General features: G+C 46.6%; 1 protein-coding gene across 2 annotated transcripts in view; it reads right to left on the bottom strand.

Moving 5' to 3' along the window:
- Positions 1–23,472: 23,472 nt before the first annotated feature.
- The window catches only part of UBASH3A (ubiquitin associated and SH3 domain containing A), a 39,793-nt gene continuing 36,590 nt past the window's right edge, over positions 23,473–26,675 (bottom strand). Inside the window, exons 13-14 of one of the 2 annotated variants that reach the window (XM_060149471.1) lie at positions 25,738–25,847; positions 23,473–23,862 (exon numbers count right to left, since the gene is read on the bottom strand). In XM_060149471.1, the coding sequence (XP_060005454.1) occupies positions 23,725–23,862; positions 25,738–25,847 (248 nt within the window). In that variant the 3' untranslated portion in view covers positions 23,473–23,724. Of the gene's footprint in view, positions 23,863–25,737; positions 26,244–26,675 lie in introns of those variants that run through there. The other variant, XM_060149472.1, reaches the window with a different exon arrangement.

The raw sequence follows: 26,675 nt of genomic DNA, 5'->3' as shown, positions 1-26,675 counted from the left end.
AAATTAGGCCATTGAATAACCCTACAGTGACCTCTAAATGTTCAAGAGAAATAAGAGTCACGTGTCTCTCACTTTAAATCAAAAGCTAGAAATGATGACGCTTAGTGAGGAAGCCATGTTGAAAGCCTAGACAGGCCAAAAGCTGGATCTCTTGCACCAAACAGCCAAGTTGTGGATGCAAAGGAAAAGTTCTTGGAGGAGATTAAAAGCGCTGCCCCAGTGAGCACACGAATGATGAGAAAGCGAGACAGCTTTATCGCCGGTATGGAGAAAGTTTTACTTGTCTGGATAGAAGATCAAACCAGCCACAATATTCCCTTAAGCCAGAGCCTAACCTAGAGCCAGGCCCTAACTCTCTTCAATTCTGTGAAGGCTAAAAGAGGTGAGGAAGCTGCAGAGGAAAAGTTTGAAGCCAGCAGAGGTTGGTTCATGAGGTTTAAGGAAGAAGCCGTCTCCTGACATAGAAGTAGGAGATAAAGCAGCAAGTGCTGATATGGAAGCTGCAGCAAGTTATCCAGAAGATCTAGCTAAGTAATTATTGAAGGTGGCTACATCTGCTATCCAGCGTAGACAAAACAGCCTGCATTGGAAGAAGATGCCGTCTAGGAGTTTCATAGCTAGAGAGGAGAAGTCAGTGACTGGCTTCAAAGCTTCAGAGGACAGGCTGACTCTCTCATTAGGGGCTAATGCAGTTAGTGACTTGCAGTTGAAGCCATTGCTCATTTAACATTCTGAAAATCCTAAGACCCTTAAGAATTATGCTAAATCTACTCTGCCTGTGCTCTGTAAATGCAACGACAAAACCTGGATGACAAAACCATATGTTTACAACATGGGTTACTGAATATTTTAAGCCCACTGTTGAGAACTACTGCTCAGAGGAAAAGATTCCTTTCAAAATATTACTGCTCACTGACAAGGCACCTGGTCACCCGAGAGCTCTGATGGAGATGTACAGTGAGATTAGCGTTGTTTTCATGACTACTAACACAACATCCACTCTGCAGTCCATGGATTAAGGAGTAATTTCAGCTTTCAAGTCTTACTATTTAAGAAATACATTTCGGAAGGCTGTAGTTGCCATAGATGATAGTTCCTCTGATGGATCTGGGCAAAGTAAGTCGCAAACCTTCTGGAAAGGGTTCACCATTCTAGATGCCATTCGTAACATTCGTGATTCATGGGAAGAGGTCAAAGCATCAACATTAACAGGAGTTTGGAAGAAGTTGATTCCAGCCCTCGTGGATGACTTTGAGGGCTTCAAGACCTCATGGAGGAAGTAACTGCAGATGTGGTGGAAACAGCAAGAGAAGTAGAATTAGAAGTGGAGTCTGAAGATGGGACTGAATTGCTGCAATTTCATGATAGAACTTAATCGATTGAGGAGTTGCTTCTTATGGATGAGCAAAGAAAGTGGTTCCTTGAGATGGAATCTTACTCCTGGTGAAGATGCTGTGCAGACTGTTGAAACGACAGCAAAGGATTTAGAATGTTACATAAACTTAGTTGCTAAGGCAGCTGCAGGATTTGAGGGGATTGACTCCAACTTTGAAAGAAGTTCTACTGCGGGCAAAATGCTATCACACAGCACTGCTGCTACAGAGAAATCATTCGTGAAAGGAAGAGTCCGTTGACGTGGCAAACTTCATTGGGGTCTTCTTTCAAAAACTGCCACAGCTGCTCCAAAGTTCAGCAGGCACCACCCCGACCAGCCAGCCACCGTCAACATCCAAGAGAGACCCTCCACCAGCAGCAAGATTTTGACTCGCGGAAGGCTCAGATGACGGTTAGCCATTTTTAGCAATAAAATCTTTTAAAATTAAAGTATGTACACTGATTTTTATTTTTAAAACATTTTATGGGAGTAGAGTTGATTTACAATGTTGTGTTCGTTTCTGCTGTACAGCAAAGTGAGTCAGTTACACACATACATGTATCCACTCTTTTTTGTATGCTTTTCCCATATAGCTCATTACAGAGTATGGAGCAGAGTTCCCTGTGCTCTAGATGGTGGACCCTGGTTCCCGGTGCTATACTCGGCCTCCTTATTAGTTATCTGTTTTATATGTAGTGGTGTGTATATGTCAATCCCAACCTCCCAATTTATCCCTCCCTGCCCCTCTCCCCCACCTTCCCCCCAGTAACCATGCGTTTGTTTTTCACCTCTGTGACTCTATTTCTGTTCTGTAAATAAGTTCATTTGTACCAGTTTTTTTCGATTCCAGATAAAAGCATATCATATTTGTCTTTCTCTGTCTGGCTTACTTCACTCAGTATGACAATCTCTAGGTCCATCCATGTTGCTGCAAACGGCATTATTCGTTCTTTTTTTTATGGCTGAGTAATATTCTGTTGTATATATGTACCACATCTTCTTTATCCATTCGTCTGTTGATGGACATTTAGTTTGCTTCCATGTCCAGGCTATCGTAAATAGTGCTGCAGTGAACACTGGGGTGCATGTATCTTCTCAAATTATGGTTTTCTCCGGATATACGCCCAGGTGTGGGATTGCTAATTTTAGTTTTCTAAGGAAACTCCGTACTGTTCTCCATAATGTTTGTACCAATTTACATTCCCACCAACATAAATTGTTTTTCTAGGGCTACTGCACACTTAATAGACTGCAGTATAGTGTAAACGTAACTTTTATATACACAGGGAAACCAAAAAGTTCACGTGACTAGCTTTACCTCGATGTTCGCTTTATTGCTGTCATCTGGAACCAGACCTGCAGTCTCTCTGAGGTCTGCCTGCGTTGATCCCTCCTGGCCCCGCCTTTCTCTCCCAGCACCAGTTCAGGCCGCACTGCTCTGAAATCATGAACTCCGGAGGAGCCCCCGCCTCCCATTTCTCCAGCTCGGCTTCACCCATCCTCCCCTGTTCCCAGAGTCACTCAGAGGGCAAGGGTCTCCAGTTCACCCCAAAATGTCCTTGGGAGCCGGTCTGCCCAGCCGCAGGTCACGCACTGCATCTGGTGGTTATGCCCCTGAACGTGGGGCCTCTGTAAGAAACAGCACACAGCACTATGGATATAAAGTTACATGAAGCAAATATTTATTCAGAATGAGAAATTTCAAAATGATTATGAGCTAAAAGGTGACAAATCCACATATAGCACAACTAGAAAACCGTCAGACTACTGCTGCTAATTCATTGCCTAATACAATTCTCTAGTATTTCTTTTCCTACAATTTTTTCGCCGGCATGTTCTTTGATTGCCTCTTCTTACGACAGTAATTTTGTAAGGTTTTCTATAGGGACATTAGCAAGAAAATTAGTTGTTCCTTGAGCGTGGTTTATGAAATACCAATGGTCGAGGGGCACAAAACGCTTATCTTCCCCTGCGGGCGTGTTGCTACTCACAAAATTGCTCCAGCGTGGCATTCCAAACAAGCACTGTGATAAACCCCACTGCGTGTGAGTCCCTCAAAAATTGTATACGCTGCGATTAACATACATACACTACTATATATAAAATAGATAAACAACCAGGACCTACTGTATAGCACAGGGAACCATAGTCAATATTTTGTAATAACCTACAAAGGAGAAGAATCTGAAAAAGAATATATATATATATATATATATATATATATATATCACTGAGTCAGTTTGCTGTATACTTGAAACTAGCACAACATTGTAAATTACCAATACTTCAATAAAAAAAAAAAGAAAAAAATTGTATACGTTGTATCATCACATTCCCCACAGGAGATACTCTGTTTTGATCTGGCATCAGTAGTAACCTCCCTTACAGCTTTGCACATCTGATGATTGAAATACTTTCCCATAGCCTGGAGCCTGTACTCCTTCTCCACTCCCACATCTATGGTGCTGGACTCACCAGACAAGTTCAGACTGAGACTTGACCTTTGACCCCACGCCCTGGGGTGTCAGAAGCCTGGGTAAGTTATCCAAATGGCTGGCAGGAGTGTTTCTGGAAGCTTTTCCAGAACAGCTAGCAATGACAGAACTACACGTGGAAGTTACTGCAAACCTGTCACACACAGATACATATATTCTACCAAACCCAAACTCCTAAGTCTATCCTCAATTCAGCTCACTCAATGCTCCCTTAAACGGATTCTAAAAATGCCCCTGATTGTTCAAGTGACCCCATCGTGAGGACGTGTCTGAATGAGCCGGGAGAAAAGAGACGGAGGACGCAGGTGATTATGGTTAAAATACTTTGCTTCTGCAACTACACAAAAAAAGTCACCACATGAATGCACAGTCAGGGTCTTGGAAGGGCCCAGGTTGGTGAGCTGAAGTCACGATAAATCCCCTCTGCCCTTCACACTCTATTTTGTACAGTCCCTCTCACATCGCTGGGGTTTTTTGGTTTTGTTTTTTATAATGTTTTTTTTAGCAACACTGGTTTTGAAGAAACTGAGCCACTCCCTGGCAGACTATCTGACCTTCTCCATGTGTCTGGATTCTCTTAGCTTGTTCTTCTGTCCCCATATTCCTTATGTTCTAGCAGTTACAGCTAAAGGCGTGATGATTCACCGTTTGTGGTCGTGTGTACTCCCCACTTCGTTAAGCAGAAGGTGTGGTGACCCTGGCTGACCCGCCGTCATGGTTGACCCTGGTCTAGCGCAGTGGCCGATACCCCTCTGGTCCCCTTTGCTGCTCAGTTGTGTGCCTGGTGTGATTCTGGCTCTGTGTGCCCGTCCAATTCCCCACAGTCACTTACCTGGCAGTTTCAACACTAGTGGATAACCTTTGTCTGAGTTAGTTTCATTATTGTCTTGGTTTCCTAGGGCTGCTGTACAAATTACCACAAACTGGGTGGCTCTAAACCACTAAAACTTATTCTCCCACAGTTCTGGAGGCCAGACATTCAAAACTGAGGTCTCGGCGGGGCCGTGCTCCCTCAGAGGCCCCGGGGGAGGATCCTTCCTGCCGCTCAAGCTTCTGGTGGCTCCCACGTCCCTTGACTCGTGGCCACATCACCGCGTCGATGCCTCCTTTCACATCTGTATCAAACCTCCCTCTGTCTCTCTTGCAAGGACACGTGTGATTAGGTTTAGGTCTCTCCTGGATGATCTAGGATAATCCCCAAATCTCTAATCACATCTGCAGAGATCCTTTTTCCGAATGAGGTAACATTCACAGGCTCCAGGGTTTAGGACCTGCTATCTTTGGGGCCACCATTCAGCCCACTACAATTACGGTTTAAAAAAATGGTTTTTCTAACTACCGTTCCTTCTGCATTTATCAGGCTGTAAAATGTGCATTTATTTGGTTCCCATGAAATACAGTCCTCCTGGGAAGACAGCGTAAATACTTAATTCCTTCCTTTGAATTACCAATGTTAAAAGCAAGCCATTAGTTCGATAAATGCTTCAGATGGTAACAGATTAGTTTGTCTGGACCTCTCTTTTCTGAGCCGTCATCATGGACTCCTGGGTTTTCATGGACTCCATGTGTTTTAAGCCACTACAATTCTTATTCTTTATCGTGCTGAAACAGACACAGCTTTGGCCAGCGGTAGCCCTTCATGCTGGCTTCTGGCCCTTTGGGCACAACTCTGTTAGTCCTTGAAAATTTCATTACATCTTCCTCAGTGTTTTCATAATTTATTTTGATGTATTTTCAAATTTACAAAAACATTGCAAGAATAGTAAAAGGAACTCCCCTATCCTCCTTAACCTGGCTCAGCAATGACTTAATTACTTACATCTTTGCCCCATTTGCTTTACTGACAGGAAAAGAGAATAGTATGTATAGTATCTATATAGTATCTATACTATATATACTATAGTATAGTATATATACTATAGATATGCTATATATACTATAGTATAGTATATATACTATAGATATGCTATATATATCTATACACATACTATTTCATATATATATACACACTATTATATATATTATATATAGTATATATTATATACTATAATAGTATATTAATAATATAATAGTATATTATATACTATTATTTGTATATATATGTATGTATACTATATACATGTGTATATAGTATATATACATATATAGTATATATATACACTATTTCTTCAGAACCATTTGAATGTAAGATATGTCTAAGTTTTTCAGTGTATTTTTTAGAAACAAGGACATTCTCTTACATAACCACAGTAGAATTATCCAAATCAGGAAACTTCACCTTGATGTAATTTGGTATGATTCCCCCAATCCCCACTCCTTATGTAAATTTCATCAATTTTTCCCCTTAATGTCCTTTTTAGCTAATATTAACGACTCAGCATTTATTCGTGTGCTTATTGGATATTTACATAACATTCTATGTTTGTTCAATATTTTTTCTAGTTTTTAACTGGCTTGTCTTATTTTTTGATTTGTGGAAGTTCTTGATCTCTTCCGGATGTAATTCCTTCATCAGACACGCGTTTGCTTTCCGTCTGTGGCTGGCCTCTTTTTTTTTTTTTTTTTTTTCTGTACGCGGGCCTCTCACTGTTGTGGCCTCTCCCGTTGCGGAGCACAGGATCCAGACGCGCAGGCTCAGCGGCCATGGCTCACGGGCCCAGCCGCTCCGCGGCATGTGGGATCTTCCCGGACCGGGGCACGAACCCGTGTCCCCTGCATCGGCAGGCAGACTCTCAACCACTGCGCCACCAGGGAAGCCCTGCCTCTTTTCTTGACAGTGTCCTTGACAAGAAGAAGTTTGAAATTCTGATGATCTAATTTGGGCAGATTTATCCACAGAAGTTGAGGTTCCTCCTTTCTGGCTTTTTCTGCTCCTGGATTTTCTGCTCACTTTCCAGCAGCTGTGGTGGCCCTGAGCCCGGTCCTCTAGCTCTTCAGATCAGAGAGGTGCCCTTTTCTATCGGCATCTAGTCACTCTGTGTGGCTACCACTGCCCCAGGCTAAAGTTATAATCATGGAAGCTCACCCTTATATCTCCTCTCCAGGTGTCAGCTCTCTGTCAGGTCCTGGCCAGTTTTTGTTCACTCCATTGGCGTCAGATAGTTGTCTGGTAACTTCTCCAGAGTTTATCTCCTGTTATCTGCAGGAGGGCTAGGTCTGGAAGGAGCTTACTGAATTTGGAAGCTTCAGTGCGTAATGCTGGGTAGAGGAGAGTTTTGTTCACCGAATGTCTTTACCATAAATGAAATGAGGAAGACATTCATCTTGATCTCAAGATGTGAGTGATTCATATTTCAGGATTTCTGACACCCGGGGCTGTCCGTGGGTTCTGGTGTCCTGGACCTCAGCCCAGGGCACCTCCTCAGAGCTGCCCCCTCTGCTGGAGCCCATCCCAGGGCCCTTCCCTGCATAACTGCCTTCCCGAGTGAGGTGTCTGGGGCACCTCAGAGAAGCCCCTCTACTCTACCCATTCTCCTCTCCGCCAGCCCAGAAGGGTGGTCTGGATGCTGGCTCACCCCTCCTCTCTAGCCGGGGGTCCAGCTTCCTGGGCTCTCCTGCCAGGTGCCTGCACACTGGTTCTGGTTGTTGATTTGGTTTGGTCCCAGTTTGGGGTGGGCAGGCAGGGGGACAGGGGAAGAGGAGGGCCTCAGCGAGGCTGCTGTGAATGAGCAGGAAGCAGAGAAGGGAAAGAGGGTGGAAAGGATTGTAGAAAGAGAGGCATGGAGGGTGAACGGAGCTGCTGCTGGATGTCTACAGTAATGGAATCTCACAGCAAAAAGCATCTATTTCTGTACCTAAAAAGAGCACGCAGCACAGGAATTCTGGAAACCCTCCAGCAAGCTTGCAGACCCTGGGTGCTGCATGATCTTTCAGCCACCCTCCTCGGGCAGCATGTGGACCCAGGGGTGCGGGGCTGGTTCAGAGGGTGCAACGTGTTTGCTCCCTGTCTCCTTTGCCATCATGCGAGTTCCAGAGACAAACGCCACCGGGGTACCTCACCAGCGGAGTCTGAGTCTCCCGCCTCTGATTTGTACCCGCTGAATCTTGACCCTTTAGCCCCTGCCACGCCCCTTCTAAAGCCACACGTGTTAGGAAAAGCTCCATCTACCTCCTGCATTTCTCCTTTACTCTCCATGACTGCCACACTCACAGCACTTCTGACACGGATGTGTGGGTTTCTCCACACCCGGCACTTCTGTGACCCCAGCTGGTGTCCCACGACTGAACTCAGTTCTGACACTACCTACCTGGAGATGGCATCAGATCCCACAGGCTAAGGGCTCAGTCCCACGAGACTGCCCCCCACACACTTCAGATGCCAATGGCAAGGAGTGGGTCCCCAGGTGACCCACAACTTCTGTCCGACTTGGCTACAGATTGGAGGTTCCCATGACTGCCTCCCTTTTGGATGCAGTAATTTGCAAGAACAGCTCATAGAACTCAGGGAAACACTTATGTACATTTACCAGTTTATTAAAGGATGAGATAGGGGACACGGATGAACACGATGAGGAGGTACAAAGGCGAGGTCTGGGAGGTCCCTGAGTGCAGAAGCTTCTGTCCCCATGGAATTGGGGTGCATCACCCTCCAAATGCACAAACTGGGAGCTCCTCAAACCTCAGACTGTTGGGATTTTATGGAGGCCTCCTCGCAAGGGCATGATCGATTATTAACTCCATTTCCAGCCCCTGTCCCATCTCTGGAGAATGTTGAGGAGAAAGGGGCTGAAAATTCCAAGGTTCTAATCATGGCTTGGTCTTTCTGGTGAGACCAGCCCCCATTCAGGAGCCCAGAGTCACCTCCTTAGAACAAAAGACACTCCTATCACCCAGGAAATTCCAAGGGATTTAGGAGGTCTGCGGTCAAAGACCAAATATAAGAACAAATTCTAATTGTCTAGTTGTCTTAATTGTTGACAAACTGTCAACAAGTTCACCTTGTCTCATCACCTAGAAAATGACTAGGGTTTCAGGAGCTCTGTGCCAGGTGCAGAGACCAATTTATATATTTTCTATTATTTCACACCACCCTTACCTTTCACCTCTTCACAAAGGCCTTCTTTGACCCAGTCTCTTTTAGGCCCCTCCTAATGTCCTATCTCCTAGCACTCTTTTGTTTTTCTTTATGCCATTTCTCATAATTTTCAATTCATTCATTCAACAAATACTTCCTGAAAGCCAGCTGCTTGCCAGGTAGTGTGTTGGAGGTGGGGCTTAGAGTGGGATGCTTATTCCTAGGACTCCCTGTTACACAGTGAAGCAAAAGGGGTCTGGCTTCCTTGACCGTATTTGCCACTGCACCGGCCACTTCCAGAACGCATCCTCACTCAACACCCAGCCCTGGTCAGTGCCGGCATCTTTCTGCCCTTGACCATCCTGCCCACACTTCTGGCAATCAGTTTTTCTGATTGTCAAATTTTCCACAATACAATACGAGTCTATTACCAACAGATGGCAACATGAAAATTTGAATCTTGCAAAAGATGTAGGATTTCATGAAATTGATTACATTTATGTTGAATGACTGCTCAAATCACATACAAAGCTGGGAGAGGTTCTGGCAAAGTTAGACTGAATAACAATAGGGTATAAGGACATCAACAAAGGGATAAACCCAGTTTCTGGGGTAAACCTCACTTGGTCAGGATATATCACCTTTTTAATATATTGTTATATTTGATTTGCTAAAACTTTGTTAATACGTTTTGCAACTATGTTTATGAGGGATATTTATTTGTAGTTTTCTGATTTGAAATGTCTTTCTCTAGTTTTGTTGTCAAGGTAATGCTGGCTTCATAGAATATGTTGGTGAGCGTTCCCTTCTCTTCAATTTTCTGGAAGGTTTGTTTAGAATTGGTATTATTTCTTCCTTCATTGTTTGGTAAAATTCACCAGTGAAGTCTTCTGGACCTGTACTTTTCTTTGTGGAAAGGTTTTTAACTACAAATTCAATTTTGTTATTAGATATAAGACTGTTCATCTTCCTTCATTGTTTGGTAGAATTCACCAGTGAAGTCTTCTGGACCTGTACTTTTCTTTGTGGAAAGGTTTTTAACTACAAATTCAATTTTGTTATTAGATATAAGACTGTTCAGATTATTTTTTCCTGGTTGAGCTTCAACAGTTTGCATCTTTAAGAAATTTTCTATTTAAGTTTTGGAAATTGTTGGCACAAAGTTGTTCATAATGTTGTCTTTGTTTTTTTCCTCTTTTTTTTTTTTTTAGAAGATGTTGGGGGTAGGAGTTTTATTAATTTATTTTATTTATTTTTGCTGTGCTGCGTCTTCGTTTCTGTGCGAGGGATTTCTCTAGTTGTGGCAAGCGGGGGCCACTCTTCATCGCGGTGCGCGGGCCTCTCATTATCGCGGCCTCTCTTGTTGTGGAGCACAGGCTCCAGACGCGCAGGCTCAGTAGTTGTGGCTCACGGGCCTAGTCGCTCTGCGGCATGTGGGATCTTCCCAGACCAGGGCTCGAACCTGTGTCCCCTGCATTAGCAGGCAGACTCTCAACCACTGTGCCACCAGGGAAGCCCCATAATGTTGTCTTTTAATATCTGCCAACTCAGTAGTGATGTCACCTCTCCTGATAGTGGTAATTTGTCTTTTCTCTCTCTCTTTTTCCCTCTGGTTAGTCTGTTGGAGGCTTATGCATTTTCTTGAATGTGTTCAAAGAGCCAGCTTTTGTTTTCATTGATTCTATTAGTTTTTCTGTTTTCTATTTCATTGATAAATCCTTGGATCTATATTATTTCCTTTCTTTGGCTTATGTTGGGTTTAATTTGCTGTTATATTTCTAGTTTTTAGGGTGGAAGCTAAGCTCATAGCTTTTAGACTTTACTTCTCTTCTAAGAATGACATTTAATGTGCTATAAATTTCTTTCCAAATCGTGCCTTAATGACATCTAACAAGTTCTGATACCTCGTAGTCTCATTTTAACTCAGTTCAAAACTTTCCATTTACCCTTTTGATTTCATCTTTAATCCATGCGTTATTTAGAGATGGGTTATTTAGTTTCCAAATATTCTAGATATTTTACTGTTATCAATTTCCATTTCATTCCTTTTTGGTAAGAAAACATACATTTAATGACTTGAGTACTTTTATTAAACTTACCAAGACTTGTTTTTTAGCCTAGAGTATGGTCTATCTTAGTAAATGGCCCATGCACACTTGAAAAAGATGTGAATTCTGCTGTTGCTTGGTGGAGTGTTCTATAAATATTGATTAGGCCAAGTTGGTTGATAGTGTTGCCAAATTCTATGTACTTACTTATTTTCTGTCTACTAGTTTTTATCAATTATTATGAGAGAGATTGAAATGCATGACTAGAATTGTGGATTTTTCCACAGTTGCAGTTCTATCAGTTTTTGAAGCTCTGTTATCTGTAGTACAAATGTTTGAGGTTGCTTTATTCTTTGGATGAGTTGACTCATTAATTATGATGATGAAATTACTTCTTTATCTCTGGCCATAATCTTTGCTCTGAAATGTTTAATATCAATATACCCATTCCAGCTTTATTCTGAATAGAGTTAGCAGGGTATATCTTTCTCCATTCTTTTACTTCTAATAATTTTTAAAGAGAGGCAAAAGAGGTTTCACGTAGGTAGCATACAGTTAGGTCTTGATTATTTATCTTATCTGTTGAGCTATGCTGTTTAATGGGTATGTTTAGACTACTGATGTTTAATGGTATCATTGATGTGACTAGGTTTAAATACCAACTGTCATTTTATTACCCTCTCCCCCCTTTTTGTCTTCTTTTAGATTGTTTTTATGGTTCCCTTTATCTCTGTTCTTGGATTATTAGATATAAATCTTTGTCTTCTCTTTTAGTCATTGTTTTAGGGTCTACAGTACACATATTTAGTTCTTCACACTCCGCTTTCAAGTGATAGTGTATCAGTTCTTGTGTAACATAAGAACCCTATTTCTACTTCTCCGTTCCCAGGCTACTGTTGTCTTATATTTTAATTTACAGATATTATAAACCCCATCCTACATTGTTATTATTTTTGTTTATGTATCCCACAGTCTCTTAAAAATAAGAATAAATATTATATACTTATCCATGCAGTTAACGTTGTAGATGCTCTTTATTCCTTTGTGTACATTCAGATTTCCATCTGGCATCATTTTCCTTCTGATGAAGAATTTTCTTAAGATTTCTTGTCCTGTGAGTTTGCTGGTGATACATTTCTTTAGCTTTTTATATTTGAAGAAGTTTCTGTTTCACTTTTATTTTCGATGCACGTGTTCGCTGGGTATAGAACTCTATGTTGGCAGATTTTTCCTTCAGTACTTAGAGATGCTGCCCAACATTACCTGTATTGTTTCTGACAAAAAGTCTGCTGTTATTCTTAAATTTGTGTCTCTGTCTGTTCTGTATATTTTTACTCTCTCTGCTTTTAAGATTTCTCCTAATTCCTGGTTTTGAACGATCTGATTATAGTTTTTTCTCATGTAATTTTCGTTATATTTCTTGTGCTTGGAGTTTGTTGAGATTCTTGGCTGAGGGTTTGTCGTTTTCATGAGATTTTAAAACATTTTGGCTCTTGCATTCCAAAAATATTTTTTCTTCCCCCGTCCCTTTCAGGGACTCCAGTTCTTCACGTACTAGCCTGCTCAATATTTTCCTACAAGTCGCCGATGCTTTGTTCATTTCATTGTCGGTCATTTTTCTCTCTGTTTCAATTTGGTTAGTTTTTACTGTTATGTGCTCGTATTCACCAATCTTTTTCTTCTGCAGTTCTATCCAATGTGTTTTTAAGTCTCAGTCATTATAGTTTTCATCTCAAGGAATTTGACTTAAGTAAGTGCTCTACTGGATAATTGAAGTTTACCATCCACATGTCCCTGGAGCTCTCTCTGTGCCACTCTCTTGTCTGGTGCTGGTGAATCCCTGCTTCCTTGCCTCTACAAACTCTCACCCCTCCTCATCTACTCAGGCAGCCTACTGGGCTTACCTAGGTTCTCGCTCTCTGTACTCTGACCTGGAAACCCTCTCTTCAGTCAGTAAGATGGACAATTGCTGCACTGCCCGTTGTCCAACATCTGAGAAAAACCTGTTTCCTATATTTTTGATGAACCTTCTCATTGTTCATGGTGAGAAGGCGAGGGCCATAGCAATTACTTCCAGCACCCAATTTCACTTTTGATACTGGATCTAAATGTTTCTAAACCTGTACCCATCTCTTCTCACCTGGGCTCCATCACTTACGAGGTATTTGACTTGAAAAGCCACACCTTTTCACTAATACTGAGATGGTATTACTCATCCTCTTATAAAGTGTTAAAAGCATAAACTGAAAGAATAGAAAATGATTCAAGAAAATAAAAAGCATTCTGTAGAAGCTACTGTTATTTGTCATCTTGCTCTTTTCAGGAGCCATTTTCTCTTCTAAATTGCTCTAACTTTCTGATTACAACAAATGACTATTTTACCTTTTTGTATATAATTCTTTTGAATCCAAGTGCATAGAAAAATTGATTTAAATCAATTTTCTCAAGCTCTAGGTCCTGCTTCCCTCTCGGTTCACAATACCCCATGTAAATATCCCTTAAACACTCCACATCTAGGCTCACAGGGCCAGAGTGGAGGAGGGAATCTAGAAAAAACCTGAGTGGTTTTATTGGTAATCGAAGCTACGATATAAAAAATAACAGAGCTTCCAACACAAATTGAGATCACTGTGTTCTAGGCATTATGCTAAATATTTTATGTAAAGAACATTGGTTAGCTTCACCTCACAACGATCCTATGAAGGAGGTACTAACATATGTCCATTTTTTAGGTGAGAAAATAGAAGTTTAGATAATTAAATGACTCCAGGTCACAAAGTAGGTGAGTGTCAAGTGTGGGCTTAACTCAGAGTTTTCTGACTTGAAACTTGTGCTCTTTTTAGCTCCTCTGCACCACTGTGACCTAATGACCAGATTGGGCCACTTCACGGGCTCTGACGTCACCCACGCCAATCATGACTGCAAACAGTCCACAGAGGTTCCCCAGCTCCAGTGTCCTGCTCCGTGCTCTATACAAGCGAGATGGAACAGGAAACTCAAGAAGCATAGACATGGCAAGATGATTTATGTCCTCCCCAGATGACGTCCTGGCCTGGCCGTAGCCCTGCTTCCCTCCCTTGTCCCCTGCGCCTGCTGGCAGGGTGGCTGGAGGCCTGGATTCTTGCAGGGTGAGAGCCCAGGGTGAGCTCTCCACCCCGGAGCAGGCCTGGCCCAGCTCATCCACCCATCCAGCCCACAGATTCCAGTGTGTCCTTCTTCCTGAGCCTCTACAGGCGACTGTCAGGTGTGATAACCAAGCCCCCGTCCCCTGCACTGCTCCTGAAAGATGAGTCCATCCACCCAGCAGGGCCCAGGACCAGGTTGGGTTTACATCCTGAGTCAAGAACCAGTCTGCTGTGAACAAGGACTGCTTGGGCCACTTTTCTTTCTTTATAACCCCTGGGGTGGACAGCTGTACTCAGTTCACCGGGGTTCAATTTGGGGGCCGGCTCTCTTTTTGAGCTTTGTTTCATCTCTAGCTCACATGAAGTGACCAGTGTTTTCTCCCAGCCTCCTGGTTGGCTATCTTCCCGCTGCTGCTCAGGCCTCCTCGGTGGGGCTGGGCTGCAGAGCCAGAGGACACGACCAGGATGACGTTTATGTAACAGTGAATGGGCACTGAAGATGTGCCCATTCAGACTTGATCAGGTGAGGCGGTCTCCTTGGGGTTCCCCAGACCCCCGCACGCCCTGATGATGTCCCATTGCTCGCTCACCCATGCATGTCCTGCGCACGGCGGGGACTGAGTCTAAGTTTGTGTCTCCAGGGCCTCCAGCTGCCCATGTAGATGATGCCTATGTTCATCTCACATAAACTGTGAGGCTTCCGAGGAGGTCTTAAGGGCGGAAGAAAGCTTTCCCTCTAGTGGTAAAATCTGGGTTCACTTATCTTTTATTTTTATTGAAGTCGAGTTGGTTTACAGTGTTGTGTTAGTTTCAGGTGTACCGCAAAGTGATTCAGTTACACATATATTCTTTTCAGATTCTTTTCCATTACGGGTTATTACAAGATATTGAATATAGTGCCCCGTGCTACACAGTGGGTCCTTGTTGTTTATCTATTTTATATATAGTAGTGTGTATCTGCTAATCCTAAACTCCTAATTTATCCCTCCACCCCTTTGGTAACCATACGTTTGTTTTCTATGTCTGTGAGTCTCTTTCTGTTTTGTAAATAAGTTCATTTGTACCGTTTTTTTAGTTTCCGCATATAAGTCATACCATATGATATTTGTCTTTCTCTGTCTGACTTACTTCACTTAGTATGATCATCTCCAGGTCCATCCTCGTTGCTGCAAATGGCATGATTTCATTCTTTTTCGTGGCTGAGTAGTAGTCCATCGTGTACATGCACCACATCCTCTTTGGGTTCACTTATCTTAAGGAAGGAAGGAAGGAAGGAAGAGGACTAGTTAGGAAGACGCTAGAGCAGTCAACTGGGACCTCAGAGGCTCAGGGCGTGGTGGCACATTCCTATCACAAATGCTGTGTCACCATCCCTGTGTTCCCTTCTCTGCTGTGTCCCTTTTCATCTTCGCATGGCACGTGACATAATATATTTTCTTCAAGGCAGACAGCACCTCTTCACGTTCACTTCATGCAGACCTGCTGGGGACTGAGTCAAAATGCAGCTTCTGACCCAGCAGGTGAGTGAGGGGCCTGAGACTCTGCACTTCTAACATGCGCCCAGGTGATGCCCATCCCACTGCATGTTTGAGAAGCAAGCTGATAGATGGCTTATTCAGGGTTCCTTGCTTTTCCTCAAAGACTGGTTGTGTTTTCCCAGATAATAAGCTCTGGGACCCCCGGTTTTTAGTAATGTCGACGTGAGCCAGGGTAGAGGGTCCTCCCTTCCGTCAGCACCCCGAGCAAGGAGAGCAAAATGGTCCAAGGATCACTGAAGGCAGTAAAACGTGTACTTTCCAGAATCAACCGCTAAAATCAGCTGGGCTGCCTTTCTGGGAAGGGTTTTGGGGGAGAGCCTACCTGCAGTTCACTCAGAGCATTTCTCCTTTGGGATTTATGTGCTGTAGCTTCTTGGGAAAACACTTTGCTTATTGCACTAACAGATTCTCACCTTATTGTGAGTGGAACAGAATGAAAGATAATGAGTTACCAGTTGAAAGAAACACTTTTGGAGGGAGAAGGAGAAATCTGACATTTCCAGATCATTCATTTTTGGAATGATTTCTCCAAGAACGTCTCTGCTCCACTGAGGAGATCATGTGTGTGTATGTGTGTGTGTGTCTAATTCTTAGCTTTTGGGGGGGCTTCAGTTTTAGAAGCAAATGGTATTCAACAGCTGGAAGTGGCATTTACTTGGAACCAAACAGGGATGAGAAGCTAAGGATTCTGGAAATTTTCTGCGGAGACTTGCGAAGACCTTTCGACACAGCTGAGTTCCTACTACCCTTTGCGATGGAGAAGCCTGTAAAATCTGTGACGTCTCTAAAAGTCAAGTTCAGCTTGGTAGTTTGCCATCTCCACCCCCCAGACTTTACTCAGTGCGTGGAGTGTGCAGGCTTTGTCTTGCCTTGGAGGAAGTGTGTGGTTTTCTCGTGTGTGTGTAGGGGGGACAGCAGGTCAGGAGGGGGTGGAAGCAGGTGGTGCCCAGTTGAACAGGGAGACTGGGTACAGGCAAGCGGTGGGGCTCCCCCCAGGCAGGGTCCAGGCGCCAGAGTCGCTGGTTGGACCCGGAACCCGGAAGAGACACAACCTTGGAGGGATCCTAGGAGCCAAACGTCTGTCCAGAGCCCAGCACACCATCTCACTTGATACCCCCTGGCCCGGCTCTCCTGCCAAGTCTTTCGTCCCAGCCCAGGGCCATGGTCTCCTCACTCTCCGGTTCTAGCTCCCTCCTCCTGCCCGTCCCCCTCTTTGTGAAGGAGGCTTATTTTCTTTAGCAGGAAGTGGGCACCAGCCCGAAGCACATGGCTGCGATGGTGCCCGCAGGCCAGTCGAAGCCCCTCTCACTAACCCTGACCTCTCCCCACAGAGCAGTGGTGGGCTGCAGCCGGCTCACGCCAGCTCAGGAGAGCGGCTTTTGAAATTCTCAGGCATTTTGTAAACCGACTGTTAAAACGTTGATGATGGCTCAGAATCCACCACGGTGGGAGGAGCATTTGCATCATGGAAATTGGCAAACGCCACAGACACCCCAGCTCAGCCCCCCAGTGCTCACTGCTAAGAGGGTGCCACTTCCTCCTGAATAGAGGGTAGGATGCTGTTACCCAATGCCAGGTCACAGTGGCGCACGCAAAACACACAGAAATGGTACCCGAGGTCACATGAGTAAAAGACATAATCGGAGCTCAAACCCAGGTCTCCCAAACCCAATTTGATTCCTCCGGACAATGCTGGTGGTGACGTTGAATAATTAATGTCTCCTTCGTTATTGGAAGCTGTTTCTTGCAATTCTATTAATTTTGTGTGTATCCATTGTCTGCTGGCCCTTTGGGCCTGGGGGAGGGAGGAAGCACGGGATAGGGATTGGGAAGATTACTCTGATTTGGGACCATGCGCTGTGTCCAAAGACTCTACAGCCATTGGGCGTTCATGGCAGACTTTCATATGGTATCACTTATACGTGGAATCTAAAAGAACGATACAAAGGAGCTTATTTACAAAACAAACAGACTTAGGAAACAGACTGATGGTTACCAAAGGGGAAAGGTGGGGGGTGGAATAAATTAGGAGGTTGGGATTAACATACGTAACTACTATATATAAAATAGATAAATCAATGAGGATCTACTGTATAGCACAGGGGACTCAATACTCCATAACAACCTATATGGGAGAAGAATCTGAAAAAGAATAGATATATGTACATGTATAACTGAATCACTTGGCTGTACACCTGAAACTAACACGACATTGTAAATCAACTATACTCCAATATAAAGTAAAAATTAAAAAAAACAAAAACAGACTTTCAACTTCTAGAATTTGGTTGGAGGTCTCGGTCAAATGGACTAAAAGACTAGAAACAAGGCTGGGTTGTCACCAGGTCTCGGCCACCCGGACAGAAAGACCCACTTGACAGAGCTCTCCCCTGCTGGTCTCGGCCACCCCTCTGTGCAGCCCCCCAGGCTCACACAGCTGTTCACAGGTACCCCCGGGCTTCCTCTGTCCTGTGATGCACAAAGCCCTGCCCTTCAGAGCAACACAAGCTGCTCAGCTCAAGATAGGGACCTATTGGTTAAGGCATTTGTCTCCATGATAGCACGTGTACCCAGCAGGGGTTCCACCGGCACACGTGTGTGGGTCCTGGGGAGCCCGGGTGACCTCACGTGTCATCACCTGGGGACAGGGCTCTCGGCATCTCTGGGAAGGGGATACATCAGTGGTTCTCAACTGGGGTGATTTTGCTCCCCCAGACACATTCGCAATGTCCAGAGACGTTTCTGGTCATCATCATGGGGAGGAGGGGTGCTTCTGGCATCTTACTGGGTCCAGACCAAGGATGCTGCTGGATGCCCACAATGCACAGGACAGCCCCCACAAGAAGCAATTATCCCTCCCCAGTGTCAGCAGTGCCGAGGTTGGGAAACCCTGGACCACGTAAATGGAGCAGGTTCGCAGGTGAATCACTGTCACAGAGGTGACGGGGTGCCACTCCCTGCCCAGGTCCTGGGCTTGCGGTGAACTTGGCACGTGGTCACCGTTGCACCCTTTGAAATAAGCAATGTCTACACAAACAAGTGACAGCAAACAGCAGAGCGAGGCAGAGCATGGCTAAGGGCATCGGGGTCCCTGCGGTGCAGAGGGAGGAGGCTGGGTGGGCTGGGGGTAGGGTTACGCTTGTAGTACTTTTAAATTTTGTACTTTCCCAGCTTGTACTTTTGAACTTTGTTTAAGGTGCTTTTTAAAGCAGATTTGGAGAATATTTTAGTTGAATTTATCTATTTTTCCTTTTATAGTTCCAGATTTCTGTGTCATGGTTACAAAGGCCTTCCCCCGACTCTGAGATACTTTTAAAAAGTTCTCACATGGTATCTTCTAGTACTTTTACAATTTTACTTTGTACATTTAAACCTTTGATTTTTTTTTTTTTCCTTGCAATGAGTGAGGAACGACTCCAACCTTCTCTTCCCCGGATGGCGACCCTATTGTCCCAACATCACTGACTTAATCATCTTCCGCCCCACCACCCAGTCATTCCATTACCCAGTTTAACATACATAAACGCCTATATTTCAGGGCTGATTCCTGCCTTTCTATATTTATACCTCTGATCGCTCTGCCTAAAATTCAGCACTTCTGCCACACTGTTTTAACTACAGTAGCTTTATAATGTGTTTAAGGGGCTTCCCTGGTGGTGCAGTGGTTGAGAGTCCGCCTGCTGATGCAGGGGACGCGGGTTCGTGCCCCGGTCTGGGAAGATCCCACATGCCGCGGAGCGGTTGGGCCCGTGAGCCATGGCCGCTGAGCCTGCGTGTCCGGAGCCTGTGCTCTGCAACGGGAGAGGCCACAATAGTGAGAGGCCCACGTACTGCAAAAAATAAAATAAAATAAAAAAATATAATGTGTTTAATATCTGTTAGGGTTAATTCCCCTCTTTATCCCAACACTCCCTTTTGGATTTTGTTAGTTATTCCTCCTGGAAGTTTGTTTTTCCTCATGAACTTCAGAATCCACTCATTTCTCCCTCAAAAGTCATTTTCATGATTTGAATTTGATTGTGATCACCCTGTGGATGAATTTAGGAGATGGCATCCTTGTGATGTTGAGTCTTACTTTCTATGGGGGAACATGGCGTGCCTTTCCAACCATTCCAGCCTTCTTCTGTGCCCCTCGGTGGTATGTTAAGTTCTCATGAGTCCTGTAAGTGTATTCCTAGGTGTTTCATGTTGTGCTGTCAGGGCCATGCAAACGGGACATTCTCTGTGTCATATCTCCTAAGGATGTGGCCCTAAACAAAAGCTATTGATGTTTGAACTTACCCATGAGCTCAGCCATGTTGCTGAATTCTCTTCCTGGGGTACGAGGATTTCAATCCATTTCTTAGGGTTCCAGGCTTATGGTCCCACCATCTGTAAGTACTGACAACTGGCTTTCGATGCGTGGCCAGAGGGTGCAGGGTCTCTGCACGTGGGTAGGAGGGACACCTCTGTTCCCCACTTCCTCTGCCACGCTCCTTGGACTGATCTGGGGGTCTGATGGAGTGGAAGAAGCAGTTAGGGCTGTTTGTAGGCCTTTGTGAGCCCCCGAGACTGGGTGACAAAGGGACTTGGAGAGGATGAGACCCCCAGCCTGGCTCTGTGTAGGAGGTTCTGGGAGCGTGGACCGTGACCCTAGGTGGGTGCCTTTCTCTAGACGGTAGGATGGCAAAGCCACTAGGGGCTCTTGATCTTGGGGGCTGAGAAGGGCAGTGTCCCACAGATCCCTTCCTGAGCACCCGTGCTCCCCAGAGGACTCCCAGAAATAACTGGGGTGGGAAGAGGGGGTCAGCACAAATGTCCCTGCACCTCGTTCTTCCCCAAGGCCAGGGAGGGAGGACCTTTAGGTGACCAAGGTTCTGGCCTTTACTCCTCACAAGACCTGCCCACAGGGAGTTAGATTTTTATGTTAACTGAAAATAAGTACAGAAAAAGTCAGGAGGGGTCGTGTATGGATCTGGGCGCTTTAAATAGGCTCGGTTGATGGTGACATTTATTACGGGCCTTGCGCTGAGCTGCGTGCCCTGGCCGGTAACCAGCCCTTCAGAAGTATCCATGTTTGGTGTTTGTATCAATGTTTTCTATGCTCTGTAGTAGAGTCTTGGGGCTGCCTTGACAAAGTGCCACAGGCTGGGCGGCTCAAAAAAAAGTTGTTTATTTTAGTCTTATACTCTGGAGGTTTGAAGTTCAAGATTGAGGTGTGGGCAGGGCTGGTCCCTCTGAGGCCTCTCTCCTGGGCATGTAGATGGCCTTCTTCTCCCCATGTCCTCACATGATTGTCCCTCTGTATGTCTGTGTCCTAATCTCCTCTTCTTATAAGGACTCCAGTCATCTTGGATTAGGGCCCCACCCCAATGACCTCATTGTAGTTTTATCACCGCTTTAAAGACCCATCTCCAATAGAAGTCACATTCTGAAGTGCTGTGGGTTAGGACTTCAGCTTATAAAATTTAGGGGGACAGGATTCAACCCATAAAATTCACCAACATGACTCATACCTAAAGCATCTCAAATTTGGTGCTAAAATAAGACTTGCTTCAGTGGAAAATTATGACGGCTCTTTCTTCTCAGAGAAACTTAGCAGCGTTTGCAGGGATGGGTGGCCCCAGACCTGTGGCTGAGGGCTTCTCTGTCACAGGCATGAGCTCAGGCCCCTCAATTCCTTTGCAGCCCAGCCCAAGGCCAGCTCCTCCCCCCGCTTTCAGCCTCCTCTCATCTTCCGAAGGAGCCAAGTACTGGCCAGGAGGAGCCCCAGTCACTGTGCCGCAAAGTTATTAAACAACGTTAACCTCCACCGTGTGGGGGGCAGCAAGCAAAACACGGTGGAGGGCCCCTTTCCAGGTTTGTGTTTTCGAGCTCACGGGTGAGGAAATCAAAGAGATAATGTGGGCGGGATCGGAGGTGGGCGCCTGTGGGCACAGGACATCTATTTCCAGATGACGTCAGCAGGGCTCAGACTAGGCTTGTCAACACCTGAGGACCAGCAGGGCCAAAGGAAAGAGGAAAGAGGAGAGTGCTCAGAAATCTTTCTTTCCTTCTTTTTTTTTTTTTTTTTTTTGCGGTACGCGGACCTCTCACTGCTGTGGCCCCTCCCGTTGCGGAGCACAGGCTCCGGACGCGCAGGCTCAGCGGCCATGGCTCACGGGCCCAGCCGCTCCGCGGCACGTGGGATCTTCCCAGACCGGGGCACGAACCCGCGTCCCCTGCATCGGCAGGCAGACTCTCAACCGCTGCGCCACCAGGGAAGCCCTCTTTCCTTCTTTTCTGGTTCCTTATTAGTTCATAGAGTTGAAAACTTACACCAAATAATGAAAAGCTTCCAAAGGCACCTCCATCCTTACCCCTCCGCAGGACAGCTCTGTGCCCAAGGACGCCCCGCACAGTGAGGGTCATTCTGGAAGCCGAGAATGACAGAAGTGGGCTTTTCTATCTTTGCAGCAGAAGTGGGGGGCTAGTCAGAAGAATTAGAGAATATCAAGAAAACAGTGTTTCTTGCACACTTGACTTCAAGCTCCGAGATTCAAACCCATCTCGTCGTCCCGTGTAAACCCCCATCAGCAGCCCAGTGAAGATGAGGTCGTGGTCTGCCCCCTTCATCACCCAGGGGCGTGAGACCCGGAAGCCTCCCCCGTGAGAGGGTGAACCTGGACATCTTGTGGACCACCCCAGAGCAGTGACCACTATGGAAACCCCACTTGCTTGATTTGTGAAGTTTTTATCATCATCGTGATTAGGAAGGTCTGTGTGGCACTGGGATACCCAGGAGAGAATGCAGAGGGATTGCGAGGTGGTGGTGTAGCACATCCAACCACGACTGTGCCCTCCCTCTGAGCACTTGGAGAACTTTTTCTGTTTCTTCAGCACGGTTGGGGTGAGAGGACACCGCTGGGGGCCCCCCCTCGACTGCCTGGACCAGCTTCTTCAAAGTCAGAGCACCGTTGGATACACCATCTCTGGATACTTCACTGTGCCTGGTGGGCTTGGGGGCTCTCTGGTTTTTCCTTCCTATTAGTTAGGGCAGGACCCACTGCCTCCATCTGCAAAGCTCCCCTCCCCCCTCCACTTGAGCAAAGGGAGAAAAAGAGAAGCTGAATAAGACCTGCACCAAGGGCGGATGTCACAAATCCTTACACCCTGGCCTCTGTATAAGCAGCTGGAAGTGCTTGGAAGGACTGGGGTTGGGGTGGGCTGAAGACTGAGCGGCCCCAGAGCTGTGCACATCCTAATCCCTGGACCTGTGACTACGTTACATCACATGGCAAAGGGGACTTTGCAGGTGGGATTAAATTATGGGTCTTGAGATGGGGAGATAGTCCCAGATTATTGGGATTATTGGGTGGGTTCAATGTAATCCCAGGGGAATTTACAAAAGGGAGACAGGAAGGTCAGAAGCAGAAGGCAATGTGACTGTAAGTAGAGGAACAGGGAGATCTGAAGGGGCACCACTGCTGCCTTTGAAGACAGAGGAAGGTGCTGTGAACCAAGGAATGCAGGAACCTCTAAAGCCTGGAGAAGCAGGGAAGCAGACTCTCCCCAGGGCCGCGGAAGGAAAGGAACCCGCTGGCCTATTTCAGAACTGCTGACCCGCAGGACTGTAACAGAGTAAACACGTGTGTGTTTAAAAAGTTGTGTCTCTAATCAGTACTGTGCAGTTACTTGTTACAGCAGCAACAGGAAGCTAATACCTAGTCTGTGGTCACCAAGCCTGTTTCCCGGTTTTGATCTGGTAGGTGGTTTCCTTGCAACATTTTATTCAATATTCCACCTCTTTTGGCCTATGTGGACATAGCCAAAGAGTGATTGAAACAGAAAAAGAAAAAAACGATTGGGAACTTGATGAATAAAAACATATAAAGTAAAGTAGAATTTTCTGTGGGGTCAGTGTCATGGTTCCTCATTCCCCTCCAAGCCACATGGCCAATGCACATGGTACACGGTGGCATCCCCACAGCTAAGCTCACAGGATGACGGTCCACAGAGGGCAAACACTCTGGTATCTAAAAGTGCCTTTTGTGCTTCTACAAGTCACACTAGGGGAGACTATGACCTCTTCGAAATAACAGTATCCTACAGCCACTGCGAAGCGTTTCCCCTCTTCATCATTGTGAATTATGCAAACATAGAGGCGGCTCTTAGTTGCCCGGGATCCAGTTACTCCAGTTAAACGCTGAGTTTGAGCCATGAGTCAGCGTCTTCACGGGAGGGTTCACCAGCTCCCATTTTCCTTCTTCTTTGTTTTCTTCTAAGAAGCACATACCCAGAGAAGGGATCTAGAACAGAGTTAAATCACTTATTATTATTTTATACCAGGTCCATGGATTTCAGACTTGTTCCAAAGGCAACAGCCTTGGAGGCTGGCGTGACGTCCCCACGATGCCTTGCATGCAGCGCTAACATCCAACGCGGTAGCCCTCAGTGGGGCCTCCCCGCCCTCCCACGGGCAGCGCTAACATCCAACGCAGCAGCCCTCAGTGGGGCCTCCCCGCCCCTCCCACGAGCAGTGGGAAGTGTCTGCAGACCTTACTCTTGGTCACAGCTGGGGGTGCTACGGCATCTCAGGAGTAGAGGCCAGGGATGCTTCTAAACATCCCACAATGCACAGGACAGTCCCCATAGCACAGCATCGTCCCGCCCAGATGTCAACAGTGTTGAGACTGAGAACCCCTTCTGTCTACCCTACTGCTTCAAGAGCGGCTTCCATTCTCGAATTCAGCGTCACAAAAGGGTACAGGTATTGTGTTTTCAAACCCAAGATTAAAGGACAAAGCGAAACTTCAGACCTCAATTCCCTGTAAAATAAATGGTTTGGAGCAGACCTTTGTTTTTACGGCTTTGTTTGTTTACATGTTCTGCTTTCCTTTTTTCCCCCTCTCTTTTCAATGTCTGGAAATTCCTTGCTTAGAAGAAACGTGCAAAAATTCCAACCTGGGGGGCAGGATGCAAGTGGGGGCTGGCGTTGACTCAGGGACACTCTCTCCTCCTGTGTGTAGAGACTGGGGGGAGGGTTCGGGGATGAGTGTGATGGGGGTGGGCTCCTGAATGTCCGTTTTCGGCTGCCCCTGACTTTAAGGCATCGTTGGTTGGGAAAGCCCTTGATGAATTTCTGATATGAACTGGCAAGTCCAGCTAACTTGGGGATGGGGTGGGGTGGACTCTGAATCCTCAGTGTAAGAAGGTGGCGGGAGTGTGGAAGTTCAAGGCTGGCATCTCGAGAGGGGAGGCCAAGGGTCAGGGGAGTGGGTGGGAATTTGGCCACAAAGACTAATGGGATTTTGGAACAGTGTCAACATGCAATTGACATGCAGTCTCAGTCAGCGTCTGGCGTGTGCAGCACTGCTGTCTGCATGGATAACGAGGACCCCCAGGGGGCCCCGGGGTGGGAAGGGATGCAAGAATAGGAGCGGCCACGTCGGAGTACGCGGGGACGGGAGACGTGGTGATGTCAGCAGGAGCAAGGCCCTGAGTAGATTTAGGGGGCAGGGATGGGGGCGCGGTCTGAGTCCTGAATTTCCCGCCTCCATTCACCTCGCCATCTGGATAAAAGTCACCTCTGCTTTGCCGGGTGATGCTCCAGTTTGGTCCAAAGTACCCGTTATCCTTCTCTACACATCCGTCACCTGCTTGCTTTTTCAGTATGTGTTTATACGGCCCCGGCCCGGCACCAGGCACCCCAGCAGCTTTGACCAGCTCGTGTGTTCCGAGGCTGGATGACTCCAAAGGCAAGAGGGAGGGGCTCCCTTCTGTCCGTCAGCCCCCCAGTCCCCAGAGCAAGTGAGCCCAGCAACCGCCCTTTCTCTTCTTATCCAAATGTCTCACCCCCCACTGGACCAAGTGCTCAACTACTGGAGTGACAGGAATTATCATGTGACCTGATAATAAAAGTTCTCTGTCTTGTTTTTTATATTATGTGGGTAGCAAATGGCCACAGTTGCCATAATGGTAAAGATGACAAACATCCCCGTCTGCTCCCTGCCCAAGGCTGCCCTTTGCGTCAGAGCAGGCGGGCACGTTCTCAGGTGACAGGTGGGTCCCTGCTGCCCTGGGTTGTCAGGACGCTTGTCTTCGTCCTGAGAGGGGCGTGTGGTGATGCCGCATCGTCGGGCTGCCTGTTTCTGCGGCAGAAACACGAACGAGGGGGCGCGTACCTTCCTCACTAGCTGGGTAAACACTGTGCAGTCCCGGGGCGGCAGCCCAAGGAGTGGGCGCGTGCAGGAGTCCAGCGCCGAGCCATGGCCCACGACCAGGATGACGCCCACTGTGGGAGGAAAGACACCCCGAGGTCAGAGCAGGCACAGAGAACGCGTCTTATTAGACGGTGGGGGGGCAAAGTTGTCGGGCGGAACAAGCTCGTGGTGCCCCGAGGCCTTGAGGGACCCCGGGTAGGAGGGAGGCGTGGTTGGTAAGAGCTCATTAACACTGGCAGTTGGCCTCTCGTTTGTGTAGAAGTTCTTCTGAGCCCGTCGCCTCCTGTGCGGGGCTCGGGTGGCTGCACCCGCCCGCAAGCTTCAGGGATGGGCCGGCGCCGTGCGCTGAGCGGCCTCGCCCAGGCCTTGTCTGTGAGCTTGCGAAAGATCAGCTGCTCAGTGCCAAAGGGGCCACGGATGACTCTCTTTACAGAAAGACCTCCAGAGTCCAGGGCCGAGTGAGTCTCCTAAAGGTGACGGGCGCGGGCAAGGCTGGGAGTTAGACCCGCGCGTGAGCCACGGAGGCCCCAAGGCCGGACCCAGCCCGCCACCTGAGGACGGAATCAGAACCCGAGCTTCCCTGGAAAGCTGAGAGTCACAGAGCGATCTATTCATTTGCCCCTAATGTGGCTATAAATTCTCCGGTGTGACCCCCAGAGCCAAGCCCCCGCCTGCTTCTCCTGTGTTATTTCTGAGTAATTTCACACTCATTTCTTTGGCCTCCAAGGTCATGGTGAGGTTGCCGGACATGCAGGTTTGACCCCTGGCCTGTGCTCTCCAGCCGGGCCACCTGGACACGGCGGCCTCCTAGACACTCTGAGCTTCCAAGTCACATGGTGTCAGTGGAGGTGATATCTCAGACTGCACGGGAGGGTGAGGACCTAACAGGTAAAGCCTGT

Source organism: Lagenorhynchus albirostris, chromosome 5 (assembly GCF_949774975.1).
Source record: "Lagenorhynchus albirostris chromosome 5, mLagAlb1.1, whole genome shotgun sequence".
NCBI classification, from domain to species: Eukaryota; Metazoa; Chordata; class Mammalia; order Artiodactyla; family Delphinidae; genus Lagenorhynchus; species Lagenorhynchus albirostris.
The sequence above is the reverse complement of the archived record's forward strand: the minus strand, read 5'-3'. Positions and strand labels throughout refer to the sequence as shown.